This window comes from Pseudorca crassidens, chromosome 15 (genome assembly GCF_039906515.1).
Source record: "Pseudorca crassidens isolate mPseCra1 chromosome 15, mPseCra1.hap1, whole genome shotgun sequence".
Classification (NCBI taxonomy): Eukaryota; Metazoa; Chordata; class Mammalia; order Artiodactyla; family Delphinidae; genus Pseudorca; species Pseudorca crassidens.
This window is the reverse complement of record NC_090310.1, coordinates 42,135,116-42,148,343: the sequence shown is the minus strand read 5'-3', so window position 1 is coordinate 42,148,343 and position 13,228 is coordinate 42,135,116. Positions and strand designations below refer to the sequence as shown.

Below are 13,228 nucleotides of genomic sequence, written 5' to 3'. Positions count from 1 at the left end.
GATCCATCCTGCCTGGCACTTGGTGTTTGGCCGACAAAGGTTGTGGGTTCTCTGGGCAAGGGAAACCATCGAGCTCACTTGATTTAACGCTGAAGTCACTTTGTTATGTGGCATCGATTTCCCCACATTTCCAGCATCTTTAGCTTTTTCTAACTAGTTGTCATATCAATTAGTCATACGTATTTCTAACCTTTAACACAATAAGCCTACAAACACCTGGCACATCCAGAGTTTCTCCTTTGACTTGTGCACGCTTGCTTCTAACTTCTGTTCCCCCGTCCGGCCCCCCGCGTCCTTACCTCCTTAGCAGAACTTCAGGAAACTGTTAGTGCTTGGGTTTTACCTCATTTCATTTCAGGCTCTCTCCCTGAAGGGTCTCATATACACGCACCTTTAACTGCTGCCTGTTTTCTGTTACCATCCAGATCCCATTTCTATATTCTAGACCCATATACCCGATTGCCTATCAGGACATCTTCAGTAAGGTGGTCCACTGACACCTCAAATTCCAGGATGTCCAGAGCCAAAGCTGACATGCTTCAATTATGGAATTCCTTCTGGATTTGACATCTTGGATTAAATTATTGCCATCTACCGAGCCCTCTGGTGGGTGGGTGGGGGGGTCATTCTTGAGTCCTCCATTTACCCCAGCTACTCAACCTGTCCACCTTGACAGTTTCCCCTTCTGAATGTCACTGTGCCAGCTTCTCCTCTTACCCTGCTGCCCCTGGTCCAGGCCATTTCACTCTGTCTGAAATACTACCACTGCTTCTTCCTGCACGCCCCTGCCTTTCTTCTCAGCCGTCTTACGGAACCTGCTCCAGGGAGAGCATCAACCCCAGCCTCGCCTGCCTCTCCAGGCCCGTCTCCTCCCTTCTCAGCCGCCTGCCTGCTACGCTTACTGCCTGCTGCTGTCTGCCTCTGAACCTTCACACACGCTCCTCCTCTGTTCCTGCCCTCCACTTGGCAATTTAATTAATCTCTAAGTCTTAGCCCAAGTGTCCTTTTTTCCAGGAAGCAATCCATGAAGTCCCCACTGATGGGAGGCGCTTTCCCCTCACCCCTGTAACACGTCATACAAATTTCTGTCAGGCTTCTTTTTTTCCCTGAATGATATTTTCCTTACCGTCTCTCTTGGCCATGAATCATGAAACCCTTGGAAGTAAAGACAAAGTATTTTATTCATAGTTATTTTATTTCTGCATTTCAAATACCAAGTCTTGTAGATATTTTTCACTAAGTGGGATCTGGCGCGCGCGCGTGTGTGTGTGTGTGTGTGTAGATCTGCCGTGTGTGTGTGTGTGGTGTGTAGGTATGTTTGAGTGTATGTCATTATTATCACATAGTAAAACAGATTTAAGATACCCTTTAGAATTATGGGGTTAAAAGATAACAAACCAACATGTTCTAGGGGAAGTCTGAAGTGGAAAAATGGAGGAGAGAATTTAGTGATTTTCAGCATGTGGTCAGCTATGTACAGCTTTTAATATATAATCAGAAATAATCTTTGATGGTCTGTGTAGCATTTTCATCTTGTGTAGTGTGTAGAATTCATGACAAATTATGTAACTTAATACATTTATATTTTATGTTTATCAGATTTTGAAAAACTTAGGTCTTTTAAATGATACAGCTTTTATTTTTGGTTTGGGTTTTCTTTACTAGGTTCAGGGCTAAAAAACACCCACACATTTTAATGTATTTTAATGTAAATGCCATCACTAATTCAGTGATGCTTAAGGAAATACAAGGTACATATTATGTCAACGTGAATATAAGACCATAGCAAAGATCAGGATTACCTATAAAATTCACAATTTCACAAGTAAAAAACATTCAGAATTCTTTTACTGAATATTTATTGAGCACCGACTGTGTGCCAGGCATGCTTCAGGCCCTGGGGATATTTCAGGGTGTTCTGGCCTTCATGAGGCTTCCAGTCAGCCAGGGTGAGGACTGTGCCAGGGACGATGGGACAGGTGATGGAGGAGGTGACGTTTACAGTGAGGCCCAGCTGCTGGGAAAGACGTCCAAGCCGGGACAAGTCGTGCCCTTGATAGTCACCCACATTGGATCAGGTTTACCTGTGGTGGCTTTCCCAGTAGACGTTCTTACACATTGCTTTATTGTCAGGTGGGAACAAATGAGGTAAATGAGGTAAACACACTTGTATGTTGCTGACTCAGTTGGAAAGTTACGACAAGAAAACCAAACCAAACCCCAAGCTGGCTTGAATGGAAGAGGTGGTGTGTCGATAGCTGCCTGGAAATATACTTATTCTGGAGGTCTGAATATATCAATAAGTTTTTTACCTTAATTTTTTTTTCAATTTTTTAATCATAGGAATCTGATGTATTTTTTAAAATATTTGTTTATGTATTTATTTGGCTGTGCCAGATCTTAGTTGCGGCACTTGGGATCTTTGTTGCAGCGTGTGAGATCTTTAGTTGCGGCATTCGGGGTCTAGTTCCCTGACTGGGGATCGAACCCGGGCGCCCTGCATTGGGAGCGCGCAGAGTCTTAGCCACTGGACCACCAGGGAAGTCCCTACCTTAATCTTTCAAAATGTTAGACTGTTAGGCTAGATAAACCTAGAATGAGGATTTTCATAGTAAATAGAAATATATTATCAATACCAAGGAATGAATTTTAACCAGTGTTTGGATTTTCTACATTTTTTAAAAAGGCAGTTACAGATAGAATACAAGGACTTTTATTGCCCAAGAGTAACTTGCCAATACTTGTTGTAGAGTGAAAAAAAAGTCGTTCTCGTTTGTTTGGGTCTTTCGGGAACAGCTGCTTTCATTTTCCAAATACTCTTGTATATTGTAAATTTTGTTCTTTATTGTATCTACCAGAGGCAGCGGTGGGGAGATTCATGACTACAATCCTAAAACTAATTTTTAGCTATTGATTTCAAGAAATTCTTGCCACCAATTTCATTTCCTTATTCCACTGAGTAAGGTCGTATCCTCTTTGTCGTTCATCTTTCTTCCCAATTCCGTTTCTTGTCCAGAGACCAGTGAGGATTTTAATGAAAATGGGAAGTGGAAGGTGAAAAAGAAGACACCTAGAGAATCTGGCATTTGAGAGCTTATTCTTGTAATATTTAAGCAATGGCTGTGATTTAATTAAGATAAAATGATCACTTCAGGTTTTTTTTTTTTTTCTTTTCTTTTCTTTCTTATAGGGAGAATTCAAGTTGGGACAGTAATCTCTTTAAAACATTCAGGGAAGGAAGTTTGCTTGGGGCAAGTAAAAGAGACTGTCCCATTGGGGTCCAAGATAAAGTGCAATATTTATGTTATTACGAAGTTTTTTTTTCTTTTCTGAAATATATCTATATAGATATATATAGATATACAGCATGTACTATGGGCTAACATGAAAATGTGTAATTTCATTTGTTGTTTATTTTCTCTTTATATCCTCTGAATTTTCGTTTGTTTGTTTTATAGAAAATACTGCAGTTTCTACCTGAACGAATTTTCTTTCGATGGCATTACCAGAGTATAGGTAAGAACAGTTACAAAAATTTTAAGTAATACAAATTTCTTCCAATCGTATTTTCAGTATTGTTTTGTATAATTAGCACCATCAAGATAGGTTACAGCAGGGAATATTAATAAGTGTGCCAGTTAAAGCTGAGACAGTCCCACCTGGCCTTCAGAGGGAAGTGCATCATCTGTCTCCTGCTCTAAAAGGGGTTCACAGACCAGCAGCCTCAACCTCACCTGAGAGCTTGTTAGAAAATGCAGAATCTCAGGCCCCAGCCAGACCTCTTGAATTACAGCCTGCTTTTCCAACAAGCGTCCCAGGGGATTCCTGTGCACGTAAAGCTGATCTGGAGTATTTTACTTAAATAATTTTACATTTTTTTCTTGCAAGAATATCTTGTTCTTCAGGCCTTTATCATGGACTCAGAATTATTTTGTTTGACCGTTTTAGAATGTGGCAGCAAGAGGGAACTTGAAATAAAGCAAGTTACCGTGGCTGCCCTTCTGTCCCGTTCTCGACATCTCACAGTTTACTCTCAATTTACTATTCACAGTACAACAAGAGTAATTTGTGGCATCGATTGTGAATTCTACCTTATCTTTAAATAGAGTGTCTGGTTCAGTCCTCCTGCCTTAGAGGACTCTGACATTTCCTGTAACTCTTCTGCCTTACCAGGTGGTCATATTTGAGGAGAGCATGACCTTATAGTGGAATCTTAACTATTAGATCATTCATTCATTGAAATATTTATTGAGGGAGAGACTTTTATTGAGGGAGAGACTTTTCAAATGTTTATTGAGGGAGAGAGGCAAAAACAGAGCATCTCACCATGCTGTATTATGTAAGCTGATTGCCTAATGGGGATTAGGTGAGAAAAAACGAGTACAGTATGATCGTTGCTCTACAAGAAGTGTAATGGGAGCAAAGAAGAAAAGTTGAATAATCCTATTCAGAGGGATTGAGGAAGCCTTTGAAAGAGGTCATTTCAATCTGAGCCTTGAAAGATGAGTGTGGGAAGGGCTTTCCAGGTAAGAGATCAATAGGAAAACGATAGGGAACCTGAAAGAATGTGGCACAGTCAGGGGATGTTCCAAAATTCAGGGTCCTAAACTTAATTTAGGATTATTTATGTGAAAACTGTAACCGATCTTTATATAAACTGAATTATTTAAAGTTATATGTTATAAATGTTATAAGTGTAAAGAAGGTAAAGTATATATACTAAGCACACTATTGAACTGAATGAATAAATCGTTATCTTAAGATTGTGCCTTGGTCTTTCAAGCTTTCAAACACACAAAGAAAGTTTTTCTTTAAATTTTAGAGTTGTTGATAGCCTTTCTGTTTAACTGATGCTTTGACCTTCTGTATTTAAATTAAGGTAAAAATTAAAAAAAAATTAAACATTAAGTATAAGAGTGACATCACGGGGATTTGTGGTGCTCTGCGGTACAGCAGGAATGGATGACAGTGAAAAATACCTGCATGCAGTGTTTATCTGTGCTCCCTATAATCCTTCAATGTTGTTTATGTCGTCTGTGTGAAAACCACCCTCATTTTCTTCAGATAATACTTTACAATGTCTGAAGACTAGTAGGCTCCCCTCAGCATGAATGAACTTACTAGAACTATGTGTGGAAATTAACTTGCCACTTGTGTTGTGAAACTTTAGGTACCCATTAGGCAGTGTGTAGTATCACTTCAACTCTGCGCAGGACCTCGTGGGCTGGTTACAATTGCTGGTACAAGTAGCGTTGGTACCCAGTTTAAGAGTATCTCTCTGAGAACAGTGACTTCTGGCTCGGGGGACTGCAGAGCGTCAGGTCTCCTGAGCCCCTGGGAGAGCAGGTGTTATCTTTGTCCGTTGTGTAGAATAAGCCAGCTCTGTAACTCAGTCAGAACGCATCATGTCTAAGGACGTTCAAGAATGAGCATTTGTGTATCAAATCATCCTTATTGTTGACACTTGTATACTTAATGCTTGAATCAAACAGGCTTTTTTCAGATAAGTAAATTTTTGCGCGATTTATCGAACTGGGTAGAAGTTGGTGTTGCGATGGGCCCACATCCCTTTTCTGATGCTCTCCAGGCTAGATGTGGGTTGAATCAGAGTTTCTCAGATTTCAGAATGGCAGTGTGGTGCGTGGGTGTATAACGACCATTGAGTCACCATTAGTGTCTGTAAGTAACCCCCAGGGGCCTGGGCAGCACCCTGTAACCCAGTGTCAGGTTTTCTGTAGCCTGAGGTGTAAGTACTCATCATTGTGAGATAACTACACCCCAAATAGCCTCAGGCTAGCCCGGTGTTGCCACCGCATGAGTTCAGGTCACATCAGGTCTTTTCCACTAAAGAATTACACAGAAAGAGAAAAACAAATCTCGAATATAATGCATATATGTGGAATCTAAAAAAATGGTATAAATGATCTTATTTGCAAAGCAGAAATAGAGACAGACATAGAGAACAAACGTATGGATATCAAGGGGGTAAGGGGCGGGTGGGATGAATTGGAAGATGGGGATTGATATCTATACACTATTGATACTATGTATAAAATAGATATCTAATGAGAACCTACTGTACCGCACAGCACAGGGGACTCTACTCAGTGCCCTGTGGTGACCTAAATGGGAAGGAAATCCAAAAAAGAGGAGATATATGTATACGTGTAGCTGATCCACTTTGCTGTACGGTGGAAACTAACACAGCATTGTAAAGCAACTATACTCCAATAAAAAAATGAAAATGTAAAACCAAAAAAGAGTTACACAGGAAAGTTTCTGTTTTCATAGCGTTTTGGATTTTGAAATCGCCAGTAAGCGACTGTGGATTTGTAATTCTACACGTTTTTTTTTTTTTTAATACCTCAGCTGTACCTCTTGCATTCTTCCCAGTTTGTTTGGACCTGTTAAAACTGTTGCTATTTGTCACTCAAGATCTTGACCAAGTTCGTTATAGAAAGTAAGAAACTGTAGGGAAATACCAGATATCAAAGGGAAGGAATGTGCCTTGGATCTCTCCTTAGCACTGGCGTCTTGACGTGTGCAAAACCTCTGGGGTCAGGGCAGGAGGCTTTTCCCAGCGCCCGGCAGTTTAGGGACCTAAGCTCCCTTATTGCAGGCTTTCGCATTCTATATAGATATTTGGTATTCCTTACCTAATAGGAAGAACACTGCTGTGTAAACCTCTTAATTAAATGTTAATTGGGCCTGGTAGGGGCCAAGGTACTCTGAAATATTGGGTTAGCACCTTGGAGTTTGGTTTTCACAGCACTGACACAGCATGCTTCCTGCCCCACAGCACGAATGACAATGTTACTAGCACAGAAGCCGCAAATATGAGCAACTCCTGCATCTGCAAGTCTTAGAAGCTCTCAGACCCACCCGATAGCCACATTTTACCCTGAGAAGGAAGGAGATAATTGGAAACATCAGTTGCCACAGTGTTTGAAGTCGGCTTCTTATCTTGTCATCATGTTTTGTCCGTAGCAAAGAGAGACATTCTATTTCTCTTAAAAGTGTTTTTAGAGGGAAAAAATACGGTGTAAGGTTGTTTTTTTTTGTTTGTTTGTTTTTGCGATACGCGGGCCTCTCACTGTTGTGGCCTCTCCCGTTGCGGAGCACAGGCTCTGGACGCGCAGGCTCAGTGGCCATGGGTCACGGGCCTAGCCGCTTCACGGCATGTGGGATCTTCCCGGACCGGGGCACGAACCTGTGTCCCCTGCATCGGCAGGCGGACTCTCAACCACTGCGCCACCAGGGAAGCCTATCTGTAAGGTTTTTAAGGCTGGCTCCTTGCTGTAAATCTGTGAACAAGGAACATATTTGAACTCTAAGGCTTGCAGTGTGAAATGAACACTGGCTCATTATTCTGAGCATCTGGAGATACTGATTCAAGTGATGTTTGGAGAGTAAGGAGATTAGGGAAGTGGCTGACACAGCACTTATGAACTCTGCGATATATGCTGGCCTGTTACTCAACTATTTGCAAATTTCCATTACTAATTACAAATGGAAAAAAATTTGTTTATTAGATTTTTCTTGAAGTCCATTTTAGGCCAGTAGTAAATCATGGTGGGTAAACGTGGCTGCTTGAAGCCTTATCTGAGAGTAATACTGAGAACTGACAGGGAGTGAGATGATGACAAAGAATGGCACAGCAGCAAACCAGGGATATTTGGTACAAGGGCAGGCTGTGGCACCCCTTCATGTGCCCATGTGTCTTAGTACAGGACTCAAGTTATACATGTGTTCGCTTTAAGAAGGTTTACTACTCCCGAGCTTCTATAAAGATTTTCTGTCCCATTCAGTGTATAGTGCTGCGTCTGTCCTCAGTAAATGTTTGCCGAGTGGATGAAAGTATATATTTCATATTAGAGATGTTTTATATTAAAAATGTTAAAAAAGTAAATAACCTTTGGGCTTAAAGGAGCAGGCTCAATTAATGAAAGTTCACACATGTACAAAACTTCATACATGGTTTTTATATATGAGTCACTGAATCTAGTTTGTTCAACTAGGTTTTTCTTATACGTAGTATAAAAACCAGGGGCATAACTAAACTGCAAATATGTTTATGGCTTTTAAAGAGTATCCTTGCGTTGGGTATACCTCAGGCTACCCAGGGCTCACATTGCTTGGGATGTGAACACACTCTCTGAGGCTCATTTCTCATAGTTTCTGCTGCTCACTCTTTGGGAGTCTGAGTCTGACAGCCCTCCCAGGGCCCCTCCCAGGGCCCCGCCCCGTCAGCCCACTCTTCCCGAGGGAGCGGGGGCTCCCCAGGCACTTCACACCAGGACTCCCTCAGGATGCATCACAGCCAGGCTGGGCTAAGTCCGGGGCCCTGTGTGCCTCGTGTCCACCGAGGGCTGGCTGGGCCTGATGCCCTGTCAGCTCACTTGGTGTCCTCCCAGCATCCTCCTTCGGGTGCTTCCCCCATCACTGCTCTGCGTTTCTTCCCCTCCTTCGCCTTTGTGCTCTGCCCTCCGGAAGCCCTCTTCTTGGGTTAAGCGACAGCCCTACAGCCTCGGCCTCTTGCTTTCACCTCCTTGGCTGCAGAAACCTGGGTTTTCTCTGATGCTTCTCTGTCTCCCTCAGGGGTATGGGGGTGAGACCACGGTCTTTTTTCCTTCAAGGCCCACTCCAGACCTCATCCACCACCCCCTCTACGGAAACCTCTCTCCCTTGACGATGCTGCCTTCTTCCCCTTGTTGTTGCCATGTCCTCTGATCTTCTGCTCACTTGCTTTTCTTTTTTAACAGCTTTACTCTCTCTCAGTCCTTTTCCTTCATGACAGCCATAGCTACCCATCAGCCCCTTGACCCCCTCGCCTTCTGTGGCTTCCTGACTTCTCTTCCAACCCATGTCATGATGCAGATCTCTGTCTGACCACGATCTCCATCCCTGATCTTTCACTCAGTCATTTCCAGGCTACCTGCTCTGTTTTTATTTTTTAAATACAGCTTTTTAAAAGTATAATTGACATAAAACAAATTGTACATGTTTAAAATATACATTTTCATAAGTTTAAGCATAGGTGTACACCTATGCAGCCATTGCTGCAATCAAGATAATGAACATAGCCATCACTCCCAAAGTTTCCTCCTGCCCCATTCCACCCTTCCCCAGCTCACCCCCCAGTCCCCAGGCAACCACTGATCTGCTTTTTGCCCTTATAGTTTGATTTTTTAGAGTCTTATAGAAATAGAATCATGCAGTGTACTCTTTTTTGTTTGGCTTCTTTCACTCAATACAATTATTTTGAGAGTCATCTGTGTTGGTGCATGTATTAATAGTTCATTCCTTTTTATTTCTAAGTTGTACAGTAGTCCATTGAATGGATATACCATAGTTTTTTTATCCATTCATTTGATGATGGGCCTTTGGGTTGTTTCTAGTATGTGGCTACAAATAAAGCTACTGTAAACATTTGTGTACAAGTCTTTGTGTGTGGACATGTTCTTTCCAGTCTCTTGAGAATGGAATGGCTGAATCAAATAAAGACATATGTTTAACTGCCAGACTATTTTCCCAAGTGGTTGTACCATTTTACATTCCTGCCAGCAGTGTGAGAGTTCCGATTACTCCACATTCTCATCAACACTTAGTCTTATCAGTCTTTTAATTTTAGCGGTAGTGGTATCTCGTTGTGGTTGTAATTTGCATTTCTCTAACGACTAATGATCTTGAGCATCTTTTCATGCGCTATTTGCCACCTGTATGTCTTTGGTGAAATGTATCTTTGAATCTATTGCCTATTTTTAAATTGAGAGTTTTCCCCCCAATACTGAATTTTAAGAATTCTTCACATATTCTAGTTATAAGTGTTTCAGTCAAATATATGATTTGAAAATACTGTCTTCCCGGCTCTGGCTCATCTTTTCATTTCTTTAATAGTGTCCTTCAAAGAGTAGAAGTTTCTACTTTTGATGAAATCCAGTTTATCAGTTTTGCTTTTATGGATTGTGCTTTTGGTGTCATGTCTAAGGAATCTTTGCCTAACCCAAGATCACAAAGATCTCCTGTGTTTCCTTCTAGAAGTTTTATAGTTATATATTTCACATTTAGGCCCTTGATTCATTTTGAGATAATCATTGTTAATTTCAGCTTCCCCCGGTAGACTGCTGCTCCCCTGTGCTTAGATGTTGTAGTGCCAGAAAGTCCTGTGCTTCTGCTCCACTGGCACTTTCAGCACAGCTTGTACACCAGCACCCACTTGGCATTCCTCCATGTTCTTGCCCCTTCTCTGATGTCATACTGCCATCGCTTATTAATTGGCTTGAGGCACGATGCATACACAGAGGGAGGTTTTTTTTAAATTAAAAATAAATAAGAAAGAGTTTTATAATGTTAAAGTTAGATTTGACACGTCTTTGTGAAATTGTGGCCTTAAAAATATCTTTAAAAGATCTTGAAAAGATTGCCACTTTATCAGGAGAAATCTTCAAGCACTGCAGTTCTTATCAGTGAGATAAGCAAAGAAGTAGACTTTGAAAACATTGATTAATTTGCTTCCATTAAAGCCAGGAAAGTAAAATTATAATACATTCTGTGTTATAAATATTTAAACTAGTGTGATTTTTCATAATACTTTTTCATTTTTCAATATTGAGCTTTTTGATTTTTCAGTATTTTTCAACTACTTTACTGTACTCATTCATTTATTCTTTTTTCACATGAGTCAATATAGTGGTAATCGGTAGGCTTGAAGAGGCACATAAAAGAGATGGAGGTGGGTATAATCACAGTTTGGTTGAGGAGTTTAAAAATACACACAGGAATGATATATACAGAGAGAAACTTTTTGAAATTAAAATGAAACTGATTTCATAATGGTAAAGTAAAAGTAGAAATATCTTTGTGAACTTAGGGTCTTTAAGAAATACCTAACGTGACCAGGGAAGGCTCTCAGGTACTCATCACCAATTCTCACGTTGAAACCCTCTGACATGTGCCTGCACTGCACACATTTTTCTTTCTAACGTTGATCTTATTTAAAAAGAGGTCCTTAGAGAATAGCTGATGCCCTGTCTTCCGGGGGGAATGTGCTTCGCATGTACCAGACACTGTTCTAAGCATGTATATAAACTCATTTAAACCTCATTACAGTGCTCTCTGATAGGCGCTGTTATTATCCCATTTTACAGATGAGAAAACTCAGGCATGGTGAAAGTAAGTAAGTGACCCAGGTTACACAGTAAGCACAGAACCTAGGTTTGAACCCTAGCAGTCTGGCTCCTGAATCTGGCTTGCAACTGCTAAGCTGCACTGCCTCACACATCTGAGAGTTTCTGAATACAGCAGGATGGAATAGATCAAATATATATATATTAGTTTTCTATTGCTGCTGTGACGAATTAACAGAATCATTTCAAAAAGTAGGGTACTGTTGACAGATATGGGCCATAGATTCTCTATGTCTCTTTGTAAAGTCTGTCCTTTTCCTATGTATTTTCTCCTCCCTGTGTAGGGAAGTGTGGATATAGGCAACTATGGGTAGGCTGAGAGTTTAAAATAAAAATGTTGAGCCCATTTCAAGAAGGGGAAGGAAGGACTGACAGCCCCCCCGTGGTCACACACAACGAGCAGGAGAAAGTGTTTCTGAGAATGTGTTGCAAGATGATGGATTTGCCGGATGTCTGGGAAGAGAGCTGTGCAGACTTTATCCCGAGTCTCCCGGGAGGTGAGGTTCTGCCGGCTCTGCCAAGCCTTGGGAGGTCCTCATGGGCATAACGGAGCAAATACTAAGCTGAGGCAGAGTGGACTTGGTCCAAGAATGGATGAACAGGGAGGCGAGGGACGAGGAGCAGGTGGAGGACAGGTGTGGGATAAGTAGTCCCGTGAGCACAGGCACTCAGGGCTCGGCTGTGAGAGAGCCCAGCCTAGTCAATGCTGACTCTGGACCCCAAATCACTAGACGTGCTTTGGTGACAGATGTGGAGGGAAGTGGGCGTTTTAACTTCCTACTTCATCACAAACCATTAGTAATTCAGTGCTGCAACCTAGTCACGACGATGGTGAGTTCCCACCGAGCCCAGCGTTAGGTGTTATCAACAGTACAGCAGATAGCTGTACAAGGTTCCTTCAGAAAGCCAATGATTTCATTCCAGGTAATGAATTCCTAGAGTGTATGCATTTAACTGACATACGTGTATCTGTCCACATAGATACAACCTGTAGCAGTTGTCGAGGCACTGGCTCTATTTCTTCAAAATATGTTGGTGGTATAAAGTGACTTGATATCCAGTTTTAAAATATTGCACAAAACTTTCCATCAGGAAATCTAAATAATTTTTTTTTCTCAAAAAAATTGGGAAAAAAGGTTCTCTCGCTTAAGACTTCCAATTTATTTTTATTTTAAAAGATTACTTCCAGGGCTTCCCTGGTGGCGCAGTGGTTGAGAGTCCGCCTGCCGATGCAGGGGACACGGGTTCGTGCCCCGGTCCAGGAAGATCCCACATGCCGCGGAGCGGCTGGGCCCGTGAGCCATGGCCGCTGAGCCTGTGCGTCCAGAGCCTATGCTCCGCAATAGGAGAGGCCACAACAGTGAGAGGCCCGCGTACTGCAAAAAAAAGAAAAAAAAAAAAAGATTACTTCCTTTTTGAGGTTGAGATCTCATTTAGGGGCTACATGTGATACTGAGGTGTGGTTGCCAAGCCATCTCTATGCTAAAGGCATGAACACATCTAGCGAGTAATAGGTACTATGTCTCCGTCCTCATGAGGGGCACTTCTCCCCCAAGTGGGCTGCAGCACCAGCTGGTGTAGTTCTGTGGAAACCTTGAATTCCTCTCCTCAACAGTGACCTAAGTGCTCTGCTAGATGATTTATTGATGGACAGAACCCATAAATGTGGTTGTCATTGCAAAGAGAGAGACATGCTGTCCTGAATATTTGCAAAATGGTCTTGTAAAAATGTTTTGTGAGTGGTAGTTTTATATTATGTTTTCCTTTAGAGATTTAAAGAAATCATTCATTTTGTGCCTGACAGAGACATTTGCACATAATCCACTGTGGGCATTTGGGTTACCTTAATATCAATCACTTTGACTCTTTTAAAAGAATTTTGAAGAGGTTCATACTTAAAGTATTTTTGTCCTAACAACATCTCTCCTTCTATGACATTGCTTTGCTTCTGAAGGTCAGCCTTCTTTCCTTTTATTTTTTAAAAATGATATCTTTTGTCATAAGTACATTTTTTCTTTCTAAAACTAATTTTTAAAAAATAG

General features: G+C 41.5%; 1 protein-coding gene across 6 annotated transcripts in view; it reads left to right on the top strand.

The window, feature by feature from the left end:
• RALGAPA2 (Ral GTPase activating protein catalytic subunit alpha 2) overlaps positions 1–13,228 on the top strand; it is a 282,048-nt gene that overhangs the window by 43,348 nt on the left and 225,472 nt on the right. For all 6 annotated transcript variants that reach the window (XR_010935102.1, XM_067707375.1, XM_067707374.1 and 3 more), the window contains one exon: positions 3,459–3,516. Coding sequence is in view for 4 of the 6 variants with exons in the window: in XM_067707375.1 (XP_067563476.1) it covers positions 3,459–3,516 (58 nt within the window). In the remaining 2 variants the exon portion in view is untranslated. The remainder of the gene's footprint in view (positions 1–3,458; positions 3,517–13,228) is intronic.